General features: G+C 42.1%; 2 protein-coding genes across 14 annotated transcripts in view; both read right to left on the reverse strand.

Moving 5' to 3' along the window:
* Nucleotides 1–728: 728 nt before the first annotated feature.
* Nucleotides 729–2,504, reverse strand: zgc:113142 (uncharacterized protein LOC503524 homolog). Of its 3 annotated transcripts, XM_055163124.1 has the most exons (5): nucleotides 1,967–2,504; nucleotides 1,579–1,731; nucleotides 1,343–1,476; nucleotides 954–1,186; nucleotides 729–863 (listed from the first exon to the last, which is right to left on the reverse strand). In XM_055163124.1, exons 1-5 carry the CDS (start codon nucleotides 2,310–2,312, stop codon nucleotides 821–823), a joined length of 909 nt encoding a protein of 302 aa, XP_055019099.1. In that variant the 5' UTR covers nucleotides 2,313–2,504; the 3' UTR covers nucleotides 729–820. The 3 variants fall into 3 exon arrangements, with proteins under 3 accessions (XP_055019099.1, XP_055019094.1, XP_020797482.1); XM_055163119.1 differs by having other exon boundaries at nucleotides 764–1,186; nucleotides 1,579–1,719; XM_020941823.2 differs by having other exon boundaries at nucleotides 765–1,186.
* A 138-nt stretch (nucleotides 2,505–2,642) lies between these two features.
* The window catches only part of LOC110175590 (inositol polyphosphate-4-phosphatase type I A-like), a 31,763-nt gene continuing 12,849 nt past the window's right edge, over nucleotides 2,643–21,556 (reverse strand). For 6 of the 11 annotated variants that reach the window (XM_055163073.1, XM_055163086.1, XM_055163082.1 and 3 more), the window contains exons 14-25: nucleotides 19,295–19,513; nucleotides 18,750–18,888; nucleotides 15,455–15,583; nucleotides 14,159–14,191; nucleotides 13,417–13,589; nucleotides 13,148–13,271; nucleotides 12,735–12,802; nucleotides 11,731–11,930; nucleotides 11,226–11,323; nucleotides 11,028–11,140; nucleotides 10,695–10,849; nucleotides 2,643–3,704 (exon numbers count right to left, since the gene is read on the reverse strand). In XM_055163073.1, the coding sequence (XP_055019048.1) occupies nucleotides 3,572–3,704; nucleotides 10,695–10,849; nucleotides 11,028–11,140; nucleotides 11,226–11,323; nucleotides 11,731–11,930; nucleotides 12,735–12,802; nucleotides 13,148–13,271; nucleotides 13,417–13,589; nucleotides 14,159–14,191; nucleotides 15,455–15,583; nucleotides 18,750–18,888; nucleotides 19,295–19,513 (1,584 nt within the window). In that variant the 3' untranslated portion in view covers nucleotides 2,643–3,571. The remainder of the gene's footprint in view (nucleotides 3,705–10,694; nucleotides 10,850–11,027; nucleotides 11,141–11,225; nucleotides 11,324–11,730; nucleotides 11,931–12,734; nucleotides 12,803–13,147; nucleotides 13,272–13,416; nucleotides 13,590–14,158; nucleotides 14,192–15,454; nucleotides 15,584–18,749; nucleotides 18,889–19,294; nucleotides 19,514–21,556) is intronic. The other 5 variants (XM_055163103.1, XM_055163105.1, XM_055163104.1 and 2 more) reach the window with 3 other exon arrangements.

A 21,556-nucleotide genomic window follows, 5' to 3' on the forward strand; every position in this document is an offset into this window, starting at 1 on the left:
TATAGGGTAGGCTACACGCGGCCGCACCCGGTGTGAGCAGCAACCACCTGGGATCGGAGTATCCACCGGGCTCCGTGAAACCCACCCACCCACCCTGGACTTAAGGCTTGTTAGGTTCAGGTTTTGCTGAAAAACAAACGCTATTAGCTGTTATCTTAGCGCTGTAAGCTGTTAGCTTAGCTTCGGACGGTGAAATGTGGCTCTCCCTCTCTCCGACTGTAGCTCCCCCGCTGGAAACGTTACAAAAACCCAACACTAATGTAGTGTAACATTCAAAATAGACACTTTCTAAGTGTTTGACGTTAACGCTGTGAACCAACGACTACTCATTTTATGTCAACACTGTGAATCAACAACTAATTATTTTACTCTATAGCACTGTCATAGTTGAAATAACTCTTGACTATGTTGAAATATATCTGGATTTTGTTTTACTCACAACAACACCAACACACATGTGAATTTAACATTTGTGAATTTGCTATGTATAGAAGTTCTGTCAAAATGTTGAGTGTTTGTGTCTTTGGGTCTTGTACAGATATAAGTCTTATAAACTCATGTTGCACTCTATCCTCTCATTAGAACTCTCTGACTACACTCATGTTCTTAACTCAACACAATTTTTCTTTTTTCCTACCTTATACAGCCTATTACAGCAAAATCCCATATTCCTGAGCACTCTGGGTCTTGATTAAGTAATAAGTTTACAATCAAAGGAGTCACTGGAGTTTTCGTTTTGTACTTTATTTGTTTGACAAAGACAAATAAAAAGTGTATAATAATATTCTACATGCGATGGTCCCGTTCCAGTGTCCTGGAGCTACTGTGCATAGAGCATTTGCCGTCTCATGCTGTACATGGGGCTGAGGGAGAAAAGGGCGTCCGTCAGAAATGTGGGCAGGAGGGGGAAGAGCTTGAAGAAAGGCAGCTCTGTGGGTGGGACTAGCAGGTACCTGCGGCAGGGTCGTGTGGAGGTCAGGGCGTGCACCATGGCCTGTATCACAGGCTCAGTGCTGCCACTGCCAGAGCGGCAGGAGGACGTGAAGTACTCATTGGCCAGGTCGATGTACTGGCGGTTAAAGGTGCGCTGGCGCTCCTCGTCCAGGCGATCCCAGATGTCCGCGCCCGTCCTCACTTTCACTATGTTTGTGGCCTGGCCAAAGTTCCCCGGCTGAATGATACTCACCTAAGGAGAAGGACAGCTGTGAGTGAGCTGCTCACTGACCGAAACACTCAACAACACAGTGTATGAGACGTGTGGAAATAGCACAAGTTTAGGCAGAGAATATAGATCAGTCAGTGCAGTGAGGAACATATTACTGAAGTATTGTGCATGACTTACTTTGACCCCAAAACTGGCCATCTCCACTCGGAGGCAGTCTGCAAAGGCTTCCAGGCCCCTCTTGGATACGCTGTATGCCGCCATGTTGAGACATGTGAAGAAGGAGAAGATACTGGATACAAACACCATACGCCCTGTTGGACAAACCGGTCAGCCTCACTTCAGAAACACTAAGACCTTTACATATACAATATAATCCATATAAATAATATAGAAGAGGAGGTCTCAGGGCTCACCTTTGGCCGCCCGCACAAGGGGCAGGAGGGCGATGGAGGTGCGAATGGAGCCCATCAGGTTCACATTGAGCATGTTCTGGAAGTCCTGAGAGGTGCTCCACTCGATCTCTGCCCAGTCTGAGACCCCAGCATTGTTCACCACTGCCCACAGGCCTGAGCACAGGCACAACAATAACCACTCACACTTATTTATTATAGCAATTGGCCTTTATAAGTTAGGCCTACTCTAATAAAAATCCTATAGTTATCCTAAATAATTTTGGTAACATGGCAAATGGTCACACAGTGTATTTTCTGGTGGTTAAACAGTCTTCCTCTGTGATGGTTACAATGAATGAAATGTGCACTGTGTAAAAAATAAAAATAAAAAAAACAGTAGGGAGGATACCTTTCTCCGGCAGGTTTGCTTGGACCATTTTCTTGGCGTGCTGGACGTCCTGCTCAAGGGTCACATCCAGTTTGAGGAGCCGGAGTTTAGAGGAGCAGAGGCGGGCCAGGGTCTGCGCTCCCACTCCTTCGGGCTGCAGACACCCGGCGAAGACCACAAAGCCCCTCCGGTCCAGCGCGCGAGCCAAGTGATGTCCAAACCCGCTGTCACAGCCAGTGATGAGCACTGCGTAACCCTGACACTTCATCCCCGGGCCGCGGTGAGGCCAGAGCCGGGACAGAAAGAAGAGGAGCAGGCCCAAAGTGGACACTACCCCGATGATCTGACCAATGAAGACTGTGTTCATGTCGAGTCTGTGTACTCTATGCCCCGCACCGTGTCTTTATACAGCTCCATGCTTCCACGATTTCACGGCCCCTCTGCGACGCTTCATGTGATTCAAAGCACTGATTTACAAACTTGAGGTTGAAGAAAACACTTTTTATAATGCAGTTATCACAACGCATCACTCCTTCCCTTTGACTCAGCTGCCTGGGGCACTTTACAGGCCTGTTATCTTCTGCTTTTCAAAATTTTGGAAGTTACGAGGACGATTTTCATAGAATGCATGAGCAGACACAGTGTGTGGAAAAGTGGAAAGTAGACCTGTTATGGAAAAATGACAATCCAGGCTATATTCAGGACCCAATCATTTCTGTAATAAAATGATTTGCACAAGAAATGTGACTACAGTGAGCTACAAACAAAAGGCCCATGCTGGCTGGAGACATAGGCCTATGTTAACGTAGGCTATGGTCTGGATAAACAGCAACAGAAATGCATACATTAATAAAAACAAACCATTAAAAACTGTTCAAGAGGTTAATTTGGTTTTTCTTTATCGGCCATACAAGTGTGCAACAACTAAACTCAAGTGGACACAAATTAGGTGCACGATTCCTTGAAAATAGAAATAAAAAGATTTTCCAGTGCAATTAAGAAAAAAAAAAAAAAAGCTGTGAGCTGTGAGGCTTGAAATGTTAGTCTTATATTTAAAAAACAAAAAAACAAAAAAAAAAACATGGAAAATATTCAACATGGCCTCAGTTACATGAAAATCTGAGTCTGACTTACAGATTTGGGGGAAATTCTACCTATGATACAGCTACCAGTCTGTTAAAGTATACTGCAGTGTTTTCAGTTGAATTAGCTACATTAAAAATATGACTACTTCCTTTTTACAATTCTAATCTGTGCATTAGAATCACTTTAGCACCATAATATAAACACACTTTACATGAGTGTCAGTGTTCAATGTTAATTATAGTGGAAATGCAAAGTCTTCATTTTCCAAACAAGAGTCATTGCTCGGCCTGTGTCTGCAAACTTCATTTTCTGAAAAGGTCCACTCGACGTTGAAATGAAGACATAACAAAACTCCATATTTTCCTTTTTATTCTGCTGATTTGACGTGTGGTTTTAGTCCAGCAGTCTTTCAAGTCATATTATTTATGTTCTTTCAGTCCTTTTTTCTGAGAACGAAATGTTTGGACCAGTGTACACAACACTCACAGTTGTTTCTGCCCTTGTGACCCACAGTAACAGGCACCAGGAGGAGGGGTCTGATCAGGTCTCAGCTTTGCCAAATGTGCCGCTGGGGGGGCGGTAGGGTCTGGGGAAGGCCTTCAGCTGCAGAGAGTTAAAGGCATATTTTCTGGATCCAACATTCTTCTGCGTGTTCTCCCGACGGCAGCCCTCACTGACGGACACAAAACAACACTGGATTCATTGCCACAAACAATCACAGTGTAAGAGCATGTGCACTACATGTACAAGAGCTTCATTCAAGTTTGGTTGTTTATCTTTATTTAGTATTGTAAAAACAAATCACCTGATGCTTATTGATCTTTATTGATTATGTAAATGTATTGATCTTGCAATTAAATAATGAACGATACAAACGCATTTTTTTATTTAAAATAAGCTGCAATGTTGAAGTACAGTGACTTGTGCATGTTCATGAATAGACAGTGCCCACTATATGATCCCATGAGCCACAGGCAAAAGCTGCTGTTCTAAGCATAGGTACTATATAAGCACATTGAGATTTAAATATGTGATCGATCTAGTCCGACACCAGAGGACGACCCAATTTGCTACAGATATTACAGAGAAATGACAGAGCAGAACTCTCCATGGCAGAGGGCCATGACCGCTTTGATCCTGAATACCAGATCAGCGGGTTTGAGTTGTTCTAAATCCTGATCATGAGACACAGTTACAGTTTCCATGGTTTCTGCTCCTGCCTATGCTCATAGTGCTGCAGTATCTACATATACCCTCCTGTAATAGATGTAATAGAGCAGAGAGAGAAAAGGAGATAAGAGAGAAACAGAAAGCAGAAAGAGAAACAGAAAACAGAGAGATAGAGAGAAGAAGACAGAGATATAGAGACAAGAACAGACAGAGAGAGAGAGAGACAGAAAGAGAAAGTAAACAAAATAACATCCCACTGAGAAAGCTACATGATTGATTGAAGATGTTTTTGATTTGCTTAGATGTTCCACAGTATGGAATTAAGGTTTACTTTTTATTGCTAAAATCACTGAAAAACATGCATTATTGCTGTGAGCGTGATCGCCTCTCCCCAGATCTGACCTGTAACGTCACACTCTTTCCTACATACAGATAGATAGGGTTTTCTGCCATACTGTGGAACACGCCTGACAAAGCTGTAACATGTCCACCAGAAGGCCCTCCATTGGAAAGTTACATAGTGCATCTTTACATTTGATATTTTTTTAAGACATCATTTATTTTTGTAGATTATTGTTCAGACATATATAATACTTAAATGTATAGTTACTATGTGCCCAAAGCTTTGGAACACTTCCTCCGACCTGTGTGTCATAACAACTCTGAAGTGTTTCCAAGTACAAATGCTTGCTACTCCACTGCTGCAGTATTTAGTGAGGGACAGCAACAAAACTAGGACAAGTTTCCATATCAAATGATTTCGTTGTATAGGAGGTTCCAGGAAACAGGGAGCCAAGAGGAAAAACAGAGCAATAATTTATGTATGAAGAGGTATAGTTAGTAGTTATGGAAAAAACATGATTCACAGCAGGTTAGGATGGAGCAGCAGCTATATTTAAATGCTGAAAAAACTATATAAAAGGTGCAGTACGTAACTTTTCTGTTAAAGAATTCGCCACGTGTGCCATGGAGATGCTACTGCTTTGCTGGGAATGTTGCACAGTATAGCATTAAATCTATTTATCTGCTATTTATTCAACAGGTGGTTTTGTTGCCACCTGCTTGTGACATACAGAATTACACATACAGTATCTTTGGATGTAAATAAATTTAATGCCAGGCTATGGAACATTCTAGGCAAAGCATTACTTCCTCCAGACCCTCCAACCTGGAAAGTTAACCAGTGCACGTTTAAGGTTAAATTAGTCTATGATTGTTTCAAGCCCATGTACTTAGGGGAGTTGTAGGTTGGATTCCAGCTAATTATATACAAACAAGCTCCGTAATGCTGTTTTTATGAAAATTCTGTGAAGAGAGATACCAGGAAAGTGCCATCAGCTGGTGCCTCGCTGTATCAGTGGAACAAAGGGTGCGTTTACACTTGCACATTGACATCAAAATTGGGACTAAACCTGGACTAGACCAAGAATAAACAAGGACTAGAACAGGACCAAACCCTAGTCCATATTGGAAGTAAACTGGGATTATATCACAGACCTGCAAACTCCTCAGAGGAAAAAAGGTGACGGGGGTGGTATAAAAGTAACAAATTACTGTTATACATTGCTTCTTGTTGTAACGCAGTAATGTGGTGTTACAGGGGTAAAAATTTAATATTTTACTCGGTACAAATGTTAGTAACGTGTGCCACAATGCTTTTTTTAACCTGGATTGAAGTGGTGGGTTTTTCGTTTTTCTTCATACAAATTTGCTAAAATCGCCAGAGACGCGCCCACGTAAACCATCAGGTAAGCCCGGACAAAAGGACCGACGCAGAGCTCCACGCTCCACGGGGCGAACCTCAGCTGATGCCCGATCGCGCCTCGCAAACACCCTGTCTGCAAGGCGCTTCCAAATTCTAGTCCAAGATTAGTCCTGGTTTGGTCCTGGTTTAGTCCTGGTTCAGTTCTGGTTTAGACCTGGTTTAGACCTAGTTTAGTCCTGTTTTAGACCTGGTTTAGACCTAGTTTAGTCCTGGTTTAGTCCTTGGTTCAGTCCTGGTTCAGCTCTAGTTTAGTCCTGGTATAGACCAGACTTGCGCTTGCGTATCCAAATATGCACGTCTAGTGCGTGCAATGGAGCTGCCCTCATTCACTTTCCATGCATTCTAAAAGATGCAGTTTTTACACTCGCGTAGGGCAAAATAGGCATGCAATGGAGCCAGGCCCTAATCATGGGATCTGTGCGGCTGGTACCGCTGTGATGCAAAACATCCCGATAGAAACGCGAAACCCATTTGGTTGGTTATACGTTGTTCTGAGCGGTTTGTCCTTCACACATTTGGCTCTTCCTGGAGAAAGCGCTTCTCAGACTGTGGCACCTAACACTGCTCCCTGACCTGAATCGGAGCTGCTCCCGCTGGTTCAGGACTCTGGTTTGGATCGCTGTTCCCCAGTTTGTATGGGTGTGTCCCCAAGCTTAACGACAAACCGTGATGACAGAAAAGCCCGTAGCAGCTTAAGTGTGTGTTTTCTTCCGGTCGACGTAAATATGTTGGTGTCCCTGTCCAATCAGAACCCTTCCCCACCCCCAGACGCTGAGCGGAATTAAATAAAGACGATTTAACGTATTTTCCATGTAAACCTCAATTCGGAATTATTATTTCCATTTAAACTGGAAGGAGTTTAAACTTGAAGGAGTTTAAATGGGGAAAAAAAAACAAAAAAAACAAAACAAAAGCGTGCGATTCACGTGAGGCGATTTTGCGAGTTTGCAGGTATGATATCAGGACAAAAAGAAGTGTGAATCCATACAATCTTCAGAAAGTCATTGAAAACCCAGAATTCCCAGGAAAATTCCAAATAATTGTCTAGTTTTTGATATGGTCCAAGAAGAGTCCAGGTATAGTCTTGGTCTAGCTGGTCCTACTTGCGGTGGAGTCACAGAATTGGTTGATTGCCAATGGTCTCGTTTCAGACTACTCCCAGGTATGGTTGTCATAAGTAAGAAAAATCATATATTCATCGATACTAAAACCAGTATTGAAACTACACATTCTATTAGTCCAATGAGGTTTCTTCCTAATTTATATTATTAAGTTCTTTTTTCAAACCAAGAGTTTGTTTTCATAGCTGACAGTTTGTTCTGTTCCCTGTGCTCTTCCTCACTGTGACGTGATGTTGCTGTGACGTGTCCCGTTAGCTGATTTAAACAGGTTTTGGTGCCATCTTTCTTCTGAAGAAGGGAGGACAACAGCGCCACCTGCAGTCCCATTTCCTCAGGACAGTATCCCAGGTGTGTGAGAGTAAAAAAGCCCCTCGTCCCGGTTTATAGTCCTATGGGCATGTTTCAGTGTTTCAATTGCCTCTTTAATCCAGAGATGGTATTAGGTTTCCTCTGTCCCAGTGATGTTTGCTCCATCCCAGTCCAGAATGTGGCTCTCTCTTTTATAGTGTCACAAACGGACAATTTGAGTTGTTCCTGTTCTGCTTTATGTTTTGTTACTCATGTTTCGCCGTCACCGTTTCCTTCTCACATTCTGTCTTATGTTCCTTTGTTCGTGGACTGAACGCCCTCCCCATTTCCCCAATGTGTTTTATTGCAGGACATACAGAGTATTTTGTATATGACATTACATTTATGCTCTGGATCCATTTTATCTTTTGTGTGGACGAGTAATTGCCTGAGTTTTTCGTACAATATGAACACTGGTGTGTTCATATTCTGTTTTCTCCTTTGCCCTCTGCACTTTTTTTGTTATACCCCTGATGAACGGTAATGTTACCATGCCTGTGTTTTTCAGTTTTTTTTTCATTTTCTGGCTGTTTTTTTCATTCTCTACCTCAGTAGGTAGGAACTGTAGGAAGACAGCACCAAAACCTGTTTAAATCAACTGAGCGGACACGTCACAGCGACATCACGTGACTCTGAGGAAGAGCGCAGGGAGCAGTCCAGACTGTCAGGGATGAAAACAAACAAGTGTTTTTTTTATTAGTGTCGTGGCATCAGAATCTGTACTGAGTATCAAATTTATTCTTTAGTATCAAAATCAAGTGAAATTTTAGTATCGTGACAACACTACTCCAGGATTGAGCTAACTGAAGTCCTGTTCTGATCTAGTCTCATTTCGTCCATGGTCGTGTTTCTGAAGGATGTCTGGAGGGTCTATTGGCAGCGCAGTCGGGCCAGGAGGTAGGTGAGGCTGAGGCAGAGCCAGAGCAGGAGCAGGTGGGGGCTGAGGGCCAACAGGGGCAGAGAATACAGGAGGCTGGGGTCCAGTCGAATGTCCCGCACTGGCAGAAGTCCACTCAGGTTCTTCTGGATGACCCCTTCCCTGGTCCCCACGCTGTCCCACGTTCGAAGCGCACAAGGCGGGAAAGAACAGAGGGTGGATGGGGGTGGACGAGAGGGTATGGAGAGTATGGAGAGTATGGAGAGTATGGGGAAACCAACAGGAAAGCAAGTGGCAACATAGGAAGAAGAAATGAACAGCAAGAAAGGAGGTTAAAATATGAGTCCGAAAAATAAAATAAAAAATGGAAGGACCCAAAATGTGGAGAGCAGGAGAGAGAGAAGAAATTTGTTAAAATGAAAGTAAGTAAGAAAAGCACATGCAATTGCCCCATGACCAACCAGTGTTTTGGTGCAAGTTTGGTAAATAAATGTTAAATAACTGTTAAATACCAATAAATTCTAATGTACTTATATTAAACCTTACATATCACCTATAGGAAAATACTATGATTTAATGTCGGTTATGATTGAATGTTTTATTGTCTAATGAAAGACTGTGTTATTATAATTGTGGTATCAGAATCTGTCTTGAGTATTCAAGTTTGAAATTTTTGTATCGTGACAACACTACTGAACATACAGTACATATGTTTATTTACTAAGAGTATAGCTGACTTAAATAAAGCATTGTTCACTCTATAATAACTACACAGTAATATAAAATGTTGATAATGGTATCATGAAGCAGATAGAGATAGTATTTTAATAATTGTTCATGCATAAGAAAGAATTAAACTATAATGTCATGCTTTACGACTAAAGTAAAGACAGAAGGGGGGGAGAAGAGGAAGAGAGAAATCAACATGCAAAAAGATTGTGATTTATATGGTTCATGAACTGAATACTGAATATCTGGTGCCCTCTTCTGGTAGTTTAGATAAGTTTGTTAGAAAATTTGAACACTGCAAAAATAAGAACGATGTATGATAACGAAAGATACATTTTTTTTGTTTTTTTTCCACTTGGCATTTAGACTATAACTTTATCATTAAAATTAATTATAAATATGCTGCACAACAGATTTATTTGCTTATCCACAACTATCGAACCTTGTCATTATTTGTTAGGGATTGGCTCCACAAACTTGCCATATTAGTTTAAAGGTTTTTCAGATGTCACAAGTCGCCTTTGAGACTGAATAATGACACCACTTTCTGAAGCGATTGTGAAAGAATAATTTCACTTTTGTTTATATACAGTATGCTGACAAAGAAGTTGAAGGTGAACTTTGTGACAATTGTGTTTAGTTTCATTCACACGTGTTTAACACACAAACTCTGCAGATTTAGGCTCTTATCTTCTTCTCTCTAATGTCATGGGGAAAGTGCTCCACTTTGTTTTTAAAGAACCACTAAACAGTAGGAAAAAAGTGATTTTGGTGATTAGCTGTGTAAATGGGTCTAAAATAGAAGCGTATCTCTATCCTTGGCTTTTTTTGGCATTTTAGTGCATATTTGTTAAAATGTGGCTTTTGGGTCAAAGTCGTGTCTGTAACGGCCTCTTTAGGATCAACTACGGCCAGGACATTAAAATTTTGTGTTTAACTAACAGCGCTGATGAGTCAGACGCAGGTTATTGCATGACGAGCGCAGTCACTGGCGTCTACGGGTGGTATGTGAAGAGCCCCACTCAGCCCCGCCTCGACATGGCACCGCCGGGCACCGTGATGTCCCGCTGTGTCTGGAGAAAAGGGAAATGGCGTGATCAGAGCACAAATGTCCGCTCTGTTTCAAAGTCCGGAGCACACCGGTCCGCGCCATGTTGGATTGTTGTGGGTGTCAGTCGGCTGTCAATTGTCACTCCAGAGCCCACCCTACACCTGTTTCCCAAACCCGTCAGGCACCGCCCACTCTGGAACGAAGTAAAGCTTCAGGGTGGTGTTTAATGGCTCTTTAAACTCATATACTTTCACTAGGTTTTTTTCTATGATTTCAGCTCTAGCATTGCCAATCTCTACTGAGCCAAAAATTAAAGGAGCCGTTAACTTGAAAACTACCACTATATGACAAGACAAGACAGGTAGACAAGACAGACTAATAATAAGGGGTTAGGGTAGTCAACTATGTGTGAATGAAACAAAACACAACTCTGAGTATGTTTTTGAGGAGGTAACAGCATTAGAACATGGCTTAAAGCTCACAATTTTGTGTAATATAAGACTTTTAAACATCAAATTCCACCAATTCTGATCAGTTATGATGTCCCATGATAATGACATGTTTGATACTATGTGAAAGAGTGTAGTGTGAGAGCATTGTACCTGCGCATACAGTCCAGCGCCTGGGTGAACACCTGTGGGGCCATGCCGTGCTCCTGCTGCAGGATCAGACACTGCTCCAGGGTCACAGACATGGCCGTGCGGTCTTTGGCGCTTTTGCAGCTTGTGAAGCGCACTCCGTTCAGACGCCGACAAATCTGAGCCAGAACACACATGGTTAAGTGGTTCTTAAAGTTGGATTACTGATTACACTAAAATGCACCAAAAGATAATTGTATTAGAGTTTTCCTTAGGTTTTAGATTTGCTCCTCCTTTGGATAACTTTTAGACCTGGAATTGTCCCGTTATATACCAGTAAATTCAAATCTGCCTTACCTCAGCAGCCTGCCACAAAATGTCCACATTTTTGTTCTTTCTGGCGTGAACATTCTGGCCCAGGAACCGGAGGAGCTCTGGAAGACAGGTCTGGGAGTGGGACCGCGGCAGGCCTGTGGGATAAGAGAGGACAGAAGGACACTGAGAGAGACAAGGGGACAAGAGCGGGAGTCACCGGGGACAGGGGCTGGTGCTTACAGTCTTCAGGAAGAACGTCCTTGAACTGCTCGTAGTAGGAGTTGAGCCAAGCCAAACTCTCCACGTTAATGAGCTCCTGTAGAGAGGTGTCTCCAAACCTGGAACACACAGAATTCTATTCATGTTTCTTTCATTTGTGCAACTTAAACTGGGATGCCCTCAGCTGGAATTAACTATCTTAAATTGAGTTGTAGAATCTGGTAAAGCACAGTGTGGAGCTCATAATCTTTCTGATTGGACCGACCAAAACAAAAAAATGTGATATGCAACTTCTACATGTTCCGAGGCCAGAGCAGAGTTTGCCATTACAGTAACAACTAACACGGTAACACTGCACTTCCTGCTTCTCTTACATAACTCTTTATTATTAGAGGCAGACAGGACACAACAGACTTATTGTGACCCCTAGAGCTGCTTATACAATATATCTGTATGCCCTCCAGAGAGTTTGTGCACCTATTAGCACTGAGAGACAATGAGAACCATGCAGGTGTCCAGTACTGACTTCTCTGCCAGGGTCTGCTGCTCGTTGATGCCCACGTTGAAGTGAACGGGCTGGACTCGGAGCAGCATGCCGCTCTGGATCTCTCGGGGCAGGGCGTCAAACATGGCACCGGGCAGAGGGATGCGCACGTTGAAGCCGTGTCTGTTGCCCGTGATGATGGGCAGCAGGTCAGGGGCAGAGCTGCTGGTTGCCTGGGTAACCTGGAGGTTCATAATCGTTTATAGTTAATAGTTTGTTCATAGTTCAAAAAAATGAACTAGTTCATACTTCTTTTTTTTTCCAATCCGTTGCTGTGAATGATTATTTTTCAATATCATTGCCAAACCCATATATAACCACAGACAGCAATTATTTGATCAGTTTTAACACTGAAACTGTGTTAGATTTCATCTTCATATCAAATGTGTGGCTGAGAGATGACAACAGAGCTGCTAATGTATGCAGTCAGTGGGATTTGGGTAGAGGATCTGTCTGGACTGTCTTTGATTTCATACATGCTTTCATATACTTTGAAAATCTTGCCAGATGCTTCAGTTCAGAGTGTCGTTTTAAGTTTGCTGTTGATGTGACTGAAGTGCAGATTTTCTTTTGAAAGCAGGCGGGCAAAGTTTGCACATACATGTGAGGTTATTCCCTTCCTCAGTGACCTTGATCTCTTTTAAATGTTCATATGATGAATCCTTGTTGCTCCTGCTACAGTAGCCTCCTGCTTTTTTGTTTGGTCTTGTTTCGATGACACGTGGCGATGCGACACTGGTGGCTAGTGTTGTTGCCAGACTGAATGTTTTTCGGCTAAATAGTAAGGGCTTTATAAGGTGTGTTTAGCAGGGGTTTTCGCCTGGAACACTAAAGAAATCTGGCATCCTATTGAATGAAGTTAGATAGAAGCACATGCCGTTCACAGACACCAGAATGAACATGTTCACAGTTCTTTCATCAGGCAGTAATACAGTGCGTTCAGTTCACGTTTGCCCAAAATATGAACGCAACACTGTGTGCAGTACCTTAAATGTGACATTACGCAGGTCCATGACTCCCACACTCATGTCTTCCAGCATGGCAAGTTCCTCTCCTGTTTCCCATTTTTTTATCACAGAAAAAAGAGAAAAGATTATTTTTAGTGAACCAGAACACACCAGGAGCACTTGAGACTGTAATACTGACAGCTAAATCATACAGGGATCACTTGTATTTCATAGTAGTGAATAGTGATTTTTAAGAATTTTAACTGTCAAATTTAATTAATCACTGAGTCCTATGTTTAAGTTAAGCTGTAAAACTGATTTGTAGGGTCAACAAGAAGGAAATAGTGGTCAGTAATGTCCAGAAGAGTAACAACCCCTGTAGTCTCAATTTGCCATGTGTCCACACAGAGTTAGACCTTTAGTGCCCCCTGTGTGTTGAGTAAGGGCATTACCGTAGGTGCTGAGCAGGGACTCGAAGTGAGCCAGCAGGCCGATGGTGTGGAGCTGTCGTAGGAAGCCATCGTCACGGAGACAGTTCCTCAGTTTGATGATGAAACCAGAGATGAGCGCTGTGAGCTAGAAACACAACAGCATGTCTTGCACTATGTAACTTTTGTATGTTTAGTTGGCTGTTTTCTCCGACATTTTCTAATCATGAATAAATGAACAAAAGAACAAGCATAATATTTCCAATTCTAATTAAATGATGTGCAAAACTGACCGTCTGGCAGAAGACCACATCGCGACGGTACTGCAGCGTTGTGTCCATGGAGATGGTGGGGGCGCTATCCTGCATGAGGAGGAACACCAGGGACTGCTTGGCCCGGTCACTCATCATGTCCACACAGTCGGTCAGTGTGATCAACAGAGGGTACAGGGCCTCGCTCCACTCTCCTGATGAACAATGCAACAGCTGTTAGGAGCTAAAAATCAACAAAACCACATCTACAACACCAAAGTTTCCCCTAACGTTTCGAGACAAACTTAGTGCTTAAAGGTCCTATATGGCGCAAAATTGATTCTTGTGAGATTTAAGCCATGTTAAAGCAACAAAAACATGTCTGGAGTTGTATTTTGTTTCATTCACACGTTTCAGTAACACATTTTTATTCCATATTGTGACGTCATGTAGTGGGAGTTTTCAAATTTAATAGCTACCTTTTACTTTTTGTTCAGTCAAGATTTGAATAGTTTTGGTCCTGGGATTGCTAATGATCCTAGTAAAGGCATACAGAGTTTAAAAACACAATGGAACTGCATGTTTTCTGTTTGAGAGAAGAACTCAGCCTGAACATGCAGGGTTTGTGAGTTAAACATGTGTGAATGAAACAAAACACAATTCATTTGTGATGAGCACACAACACTATAACAAAGATCAGAAAATATCGCAATATTGGCCCTTTAAGAATCACTTTATAAACGAAGTGCCAATGGCGAGGTAGAGCTAGGGAGCAAGCTCTTACCTGGGCTCATCTCCTCTGTGCTGGGGGTCCCATCTGCAGCAGGGGAAGGGGACATGCATTACAAGCCACTATAAGCCACACAGGCCAAACATAAACTATAAATACAGTATAAGCCAAACAGACCACAGTGAAACCAGGCTCTGTGTTCACACCGCCCCCTACAGGACAAATATGGCACGAGTGGTCCAGCACAGATGTTGTTCTTGGTGCACAGGGCAAAGAGATAAATATTAAACTTTTTTCAGCAAAGATGCTCTGGATCGACTGTGGTCTTCAGAAATATACATAATAACACTGCAGCTGACTTATCATTTTGAAGCACCGACAACACAAGAGCAGCTACACCAGTGATGACAATCTCAGCATCGCCACTTGGGCATAGTAAATACTGCACATACATTTATACTTACACATACACAGGGTGTCCCAAAGAATTTGACATAATTTCGCAGGCCATTCATTTTAGCAATTCTTGTTGAAATAACCTCAAATTTTCACAAAATGTATGGAAACAGATCAAGATTTTAGATTTAATGTTTTTGTTCTGTTTCCAGGTCGAGCCATTCACTCCCAAAGAGAAGTCACTTTGCGTCTTGGAATCTGCTGCACACACTCACCCAAGACTGTGCAGCCTTCATTGCAACATTTGGAAAAACTTCACCAACTGGCAAACAAATTTGGACTTGGTACCAAAAATGTAAAGAGGAAGGATCTTATGCAGGGCTCTTATGCAGGATCTGGTAGACCAACATCAACATCATCATTGAGCTACACTTACCAGTAGTAGTTTTCAAGATAGTTGCTTAATGATGTCAAATTTTTGGGACATCCTGTACTTTCATGAATCAAACTGACAGTGTGAAAAAAGCTAAATCATGTACCAATGTATGTCTCATGTATCAGTGTAATCCTTGACCAAAATAAGTTGAATATATTTTTTAAAGAAAATCTTTAAAGAATCTTAGGATGTATGACACCAAAATGTAAAAAAAAAAAGTTTTTAACCAAAACCTAAGTTGCGTAAATTCCAAAAGATAAATGAGGACGGTTGTAAAAGGTCATTAGTGGTGTATTATCTGGTTGGCCCATGTTTAGAGCCATTAGCATAACCAACTTCCTCTGATGGTAACTGCCTTGTGTGTTAATGTTAATGATTGCTTTTATAAAATGTGTGTTGTTACATCAGATGGTATGATTAAAACATGATTATTATTAGCCTGAAGGTTGAAATAATGGCAGAGTTGAGAAGAGGCTGCACAGGTGAAAGGAGTGAATGAGTGAAACAGCAGCACCTACTGGACACATGCTGGAGGCTGCTGAGGGGAGCAGTGGAGGTCTGGGGGGGTGAGGAGGACCATGCAGATGGAGATGAGTGGTCATGTGACACATTTCCCGGATTGATCCAATATGCTCTTTTAGCATCGCCTTTACACCGACATCAAAAACAGTTTTAGCTCAATTTAATATTTATGTCATTGCTATTGCATTAGGCCCAAAAATTAAAAGTAACATATTGTGCAATGTTTTAAGCACATTATAGTAGTTCAATTTGGTTGCAACTTTCACTATCACTGTGGCCAGCAGAGGGCACCAACCACACTCAAAGCATTGTGCATAAATCAAACCTTTGTGTTAGAAACACACTATTTCAAATAATAAAGTGTAAAATGCCAATTCAAACAGCTAATATAAAGCATAATATCTCATTTAAACCTGCAATGGTTTAAAAGTCCTAGATTAAGCAAAAATGACTCTTGTGAGCTTTAAAGGGATAGTTCGGGATTTTTTACATAAATCTGTATGGCATCCCCGTGAGCAGTGTCGTGCATCCACACTGACTTACCCCCGACAGCGTCCGGTGAGCCGAGATACTGGCCGTTTTCGGTGCTGGCGAAAGTAGTCCAGCAAGTTGGCTGGGGACAGTAAAATAAAGCGTTTTTCTTCTCAAAACAATATGTGTTCAAAAGAGTGACACATTTGCATCACAACACCATCGCCGTCAAAAAAGTCAGACCTCATAATCGCTTGGCACTATTTTCTTTCCGTTCATATCACTGCGCGCTGCCGCCAGTTTCTTCAGTTGTTTGGCAGTGTTTACATGCACAGATCGCCGCGACGTGAGAGAGCTAACATGAGAGCTAGAGCCATCAGTATATAAGCTTGTATAAGATACATAAGAATATATCTTAAATGGTGTGAACTCTTGATTATCCAGGCTGTAACAACAAAAATCTGACTGAATCTCCATGCACATTTCACCGTTTTCCTGTCATGGACTTTGCGCTGAGGAAACTCTGGCTTCTTGCCTTAGGCTTCAATGTGGAAACCAAACAAGGTAAGAACGAAGTGCTGCTATGTTTACAAGAGAACAGGCTCAAGAATCAGCTGTAACGCTGTGTGCAGTAAATCACTCATATGTGTCATATCACCAGTGAAGCTTCTACAAAACATAACGTTATAAGTCGACTGTTATTACTATTGTAAATGTCGCGTACACTATTGGTAGCAGCTATGTGGACGTGTGGATGATTCCATGTTTCTATTAGTAGTCCATGCTTCCAGTCACAGTGTAGGCTCTATGTTTGCTGTATACTAGGGATGTGAATATTTGGCAAAAACACTATTTGAAAATCAATGACAGCTATTCGAATATTATTCGAAAATCGACCCCTCCCTTCCCCCGCCCGCACGTACACGCGCATATACGAGATGACAGATGGGGTATTTAAGCGCAAAAGTTTTAATCAAACAGCAACCTTCCAAATCAGAAATGAGCATCTTAATTGAGCAACCCACATATGAAACAATATGAAATTATATTCAAGACTATCTCAATTTTAAAAACGCATGACCAAGCACATACTGTAGCCCACTGCACTACTTTCATTGAGCTGCCCACTGCAGAGAACACTCGCTCCGATGGCACAGACGTCGCAGACACACCTAAGTAAGCGCTTGCTAACTTTGCCAATCGGGGGTATTTCTGTTTGTTTGTTTTCCACCATGTCAACGGGTCAGTGTGGAACGGGGGGCATATATCCTGGCAGAACTGAGTTCATTTGAGCATGTTCCCGGCGTGTTTTGCTCTCAGATGGCTCTGCATGGTAGTGGTTGATCTATCGTTTGCTAGCTTCACCTGACAGATTTTACACTGAACCTCTTTGTCATTTAATTTTTAAGTAAATGACGACCATACGGAACTTTTACTTGCTTTCTGCATTGCTAATGCCGCGCGATAAGTTTTCTTCTTCTGTTATTCCGGAGCAGCCTCTATATTCGGCCTAGTCTACCGCGCGTACAGGGAGTTTTACAGTCTGTTAGCGCCACCTTCTGGCCGAATGCCGTACATGAAATATTGGTTAGGAAACGTCTTTATTTGAAATTAGTATTCGATATTCGAACGTACGACGAATATTCGACTATTCGAAAATCATGTCTCATCCCTACTGTATACGAGTTTCTTAATAACATGATGGGTGATTGTCACTCACTCGGTCTCTCACGGCTCCATCTGTGGCTCCAGCTTCAACTTGTACCACTTCTCCGTCTCTCTTCTCTCTCTCTCTGCCCGTTCTAACTCCATCTGGCGAATTTCGACATCAGTATATTTGGGTTCATAAAGATCTCCCCTTGGCTTTGTAGTAAAGGCAATGTGTTTATTGTCGGTGTCGTAAACAGACATGTTGTCGCTAACATTCTGAGCAGTAAACAAAGTGAACCAGGCGTGGCTGTCACTTGGCGGCAGCGCACAGTGATACGAACGGAAAGAAAATAGTGCCAAGCGATTATGAGGTCTGACTTTTTTGAGGGTGATGGTTTTGTGATGCAAATGTATCACTCTTTTGAACACAGATTGTTCTGAGAAGAAAACTGCTTTATTTTACTGTCCCCAGCCAACTTGCTGGACTACTTTCGCCAGCACTGAAAATGGCCAGTATCTCGGCTCACCGGACGCTGTCGGAGGTAAGTCAGTGTGGATGCACGACACTGCTCACGGGGATGCCATACAGATTTATGTCAAAAATCCCGAACTATCCCTTTAAGTCATGTTATAATGCTGTTACGTCCTCAAAAACATAACTGGAGTTGTGTTTTGTTTCATTCACACATGTTTGAGTAAGCTTTTATTATTAGTCTGTCTGCATCTCCAAAGTTCAAAATCCTCTGTTCCACCTTGTGATGTCATGAAGCTGTAGTTTACCTATTACATTTTATTTAGCAAAGACTGGCAGCTAGGGCTGAAATTATCCAAATTATTATACTGAAGGTATGTGGAGTTTAAAACACAGTGAAGCACTTCCTCTATTACATCACAAGGTGGAACAGAGTGTTTTCTATCTCACCCTAAATCTGCAGGGTTTGTGTGGTAAACATGTGAATGAAACAAAACACAACTCCAGGTCTGTTTTTGATAAGGAAACAGCATTTTCTACTTGCAATTACGTGAAATGAAGAAGCATTATGAGCAGCAGAGAATCAGCTCTACAGTGCTGAACAGGAAGTCCACAAACCTGTTTCTATATTTAATTTGTTTCAGATCAATATTGAAATTCTGAGCGAACAAAATGCAAAGTAATATTCTACATATAACCTCTCTTGGTTGTGGGTTGCATCCCGCTCAGGCCGCTGTCCGCACTGGACTGGCTGTGTCTGCGGTCCTTCTGCAGCAGTTTGTCCACTCGCTGGACGATGCACTCCAGAGACTTGTCCACATTGGCCCACACGTTCTCCTGACCACACAAAGGACACAACAGCTTTCATACTAAATAATGATCCCAAAATGGAGATGGGAAATTGAATACTTTCAGTTTAACAGAAAAAAGAATGATGGTATGGTAATTATAAATATGTCTGTTTACGTAATAGTGTGTTAGTAAATACAAAAAAACCCCACATAATTTACACAAACTTGCTGTGTAATATTTTAAATAAGGGTATAAAGAGATGTAAAGTCTGTGCTATTTGAACTAAACCAAGACATTTACAAGAATATTTTGATGAACTGTTACAATATTGTCTGAATATAAAAAACAATAAGTAAAAAGATAAAATGATTTCTTTGCCAGTATTAACTACCCCTTCTGTCTGGCACAAATGTTAATGTCAAATAGAATCATATGAATCCAACCTACATACCCACTCCTGCTCAGGCCAGTCAGGCTGCAGTGACCCTCCGCGGCTGTTGCGTCCACTCCACTTGGCCAGCAATGAGTCCTGGTCGTTCCTCAGCACTACATGCTCCCGGTCAGCAGAGGGCGACGCGGCCGAGGCGATGTACTCGGGACGGGCTGCGGTCAGAGCCTGGACCGCCGAGGCCAGCAGCTTACAGTCACAAACTGTCACCAACTGTCGCGTCTGGACACAGAGAGCAATGACCATTGGTGTTCAAACTGTGGTACTTGGGCAACTTCTACTACAAAAAGTCCTCTTCAAATGTAGTCTATTAATAAAGTTTTATTTATGTTTTGTTTCATTCCTACTTAATGACTGGGTATCGTCCAGTCTTACACCTGGTTAAGATCTGGTGGTATGCAAACCCAGGTATTTTTTAGGTGGTCATAGGAATGAGGAGTGTCATGTCACCCACAGCATTTGGTTCCAACCAAATGAAGCTCACTGAGGCTTGCAGTTATAGCAATTAATCTGCAACTAGGGACGATTATTTTAGGGTGTTGAAGGTAATGCTGCTTTCTGCCACACCCGTGGTTTGGCAGGAGATAAGCTTAGCAATGAGGATGTCAATCAACCTTTTATCGACGCTACCAGGAGCGACCTCTGGGGAAAGCAGGTTACCTTCAGGTTTATGTTTTAATTTAGAGATGAAATAGCAAAATAGAAATCATGTAGAGAGGGTTAAAAAAAACATTTTAAGGTCAGAGTGGCATTACAGTTTTAATAGTGTGTAGAATGCCTCAGTCGTCCAAGTAAAATCCATGGCAAAGGAGAAATTCAGTTTGTCAACTGGACAAACGTTTATTTAGGTAGAAAACATTTCGCAGCTCATCCAAGCTGCTTCTTCAGATACCTCATTCCTGCAGGCAGATATAAGGCAGTATCCACCAGCATCTGACCAGAACTGAAGAAGCCGCTTGGGAGCTACGAAATGGTTTCGACCTAAATAAATGTTTTAGTGGAGCTGTTAAGGACCAAAATAGTGCCCAATTGTTCACTTTTATGGTATAAACATGAAACTTTGCCAAATTATTAACATTCCTAAGACCAACATTTTTGGATATGGAACCAAGTCCAAGTCAACCCTGGAGCCGAGTACAAAATGGCTGACATGGAAACGAGGCTGGGAGCTAAATTACTGCTTCAACTGCCTTTTTTGGAAAATAATGTTAAATTATCACATAATAAATGTAAAGCAGAGCTGTTTAATGTCATACTGTGGAACATTTCTGGACATCTCCATAGAAACAAGCAGGTGATGGACCCTGAATCAAAAAAGTTACACAATGTATCTTTAATCATATTATTTACTGTTTCTAGTGCTTTTTTTTGGTAATTTTAGAGCAAACTAGGTAAATTTGCTAAATAATCTATTGAAAAATGTGTAAGTGACAGTGGTCTCTGTGGTACTAACTACTATGTGACATCACATAGGACTGCCCTGATTACAGCCAGGTGTCTCTGTTTACAAATCCCTGGTTGTAGGGGCGAAGTTTGTAGTGTGGATGCCTGTTAGACCAATCACACTGTTCCTTATACCCCCTAGCCCCGCCCCTCTCTCATTTCACTCTCTTCTTTAGTCCTCCAGGTAACACTCAGTTTATCAGCTCTTTGAAATGTGTTTGTGGGTGGAGTTTAGGTGTTTAGTCCAACTTTAAGGCAAATGTAAAACTTCATGAAAATAGTTTTATGTAGGTTTGATTTTCTATCTTCATTTCTCTCCCCTTCTCTTTCTTGAGCCTGCAGATCAGCTCTTTGGTTGTTCCTTTTAGTTTCCTGGTTCAAATGGTGAAAAGACCATCTGTGAGCACAGCTACATAGCAAAACATCTACTCAATTACAAGTAGGGCTGTCGTGGTTAGAGAATTCCTCCTGCAGTGCGGTATAGTGGCTCAACAGCGCGATATGCGATGATATTACACCTCCCTCCCCCACCCCACATCCCCCAGAGTTAAAATATTTCCAGCGGCACTGAAACCTCTCTCTGATGATTCTCTTGTTGCAGAGGCACAGGTACCTTGGTTGTGGTGTGAATATAGCGTATGTAGCATGAGAGAAGTAACATTTGGCTTTGAAGCACGTGCCGCTGCATCTCTCCAGCTGTCACTGTGGCAGGTCAGAGTCCTGCACCAGGTCAGGTACCCATGGACTTGAGTGAGAGAGATCCCCTAGCACGAGCACGCGGAGCAGGTGTCTGCAAAGCACGATCAGGTGATGGCTGCGTTT

The sequence above is a fragment of the Boleophthalmus pectinirostris genome, unplaced genomic scaffold (assembly GCF_026225935.1).
Source record: "Boleophthalmus pectinirostris isolate CB_2022bp ecotype Guang Dong unplaced genomic scaffold, ASM2622593v1 HiC_scaffold_11, whole genome shotgun sequence".
Classification (NCBI taxonomy): Eukaryota; Metazoa; Chordata; class Actinopteri; order Gobiiformes; family Gobiidae; genus Boleophthalmus; species Boleophthalmus pectinirostris.

Coding starts and splice junctions, on each gene's coding strand:
- zgc:113142 (XM_020941823.2), bottom strand. CDS start 2,312: ATGAACACAGTCTTCATTGGTCAGATCATCGGGGTAGTGTCCACTTTG. Junction 1,732..1,966: donor AGCAAACCTGCCGGAGAAAG/GTATCCTCCCTA, acceptor GCCTGTGCTCAG/GCCTGTGGGCAGTGGTGAAC. Junction 1,187..1,342: donor TGGCCAGTTTTGGGGTCAAA/GTAAGTCATGCA, acceptor CCTTCTCCTTAG/GTGAGTATCATTCAGCCGGG.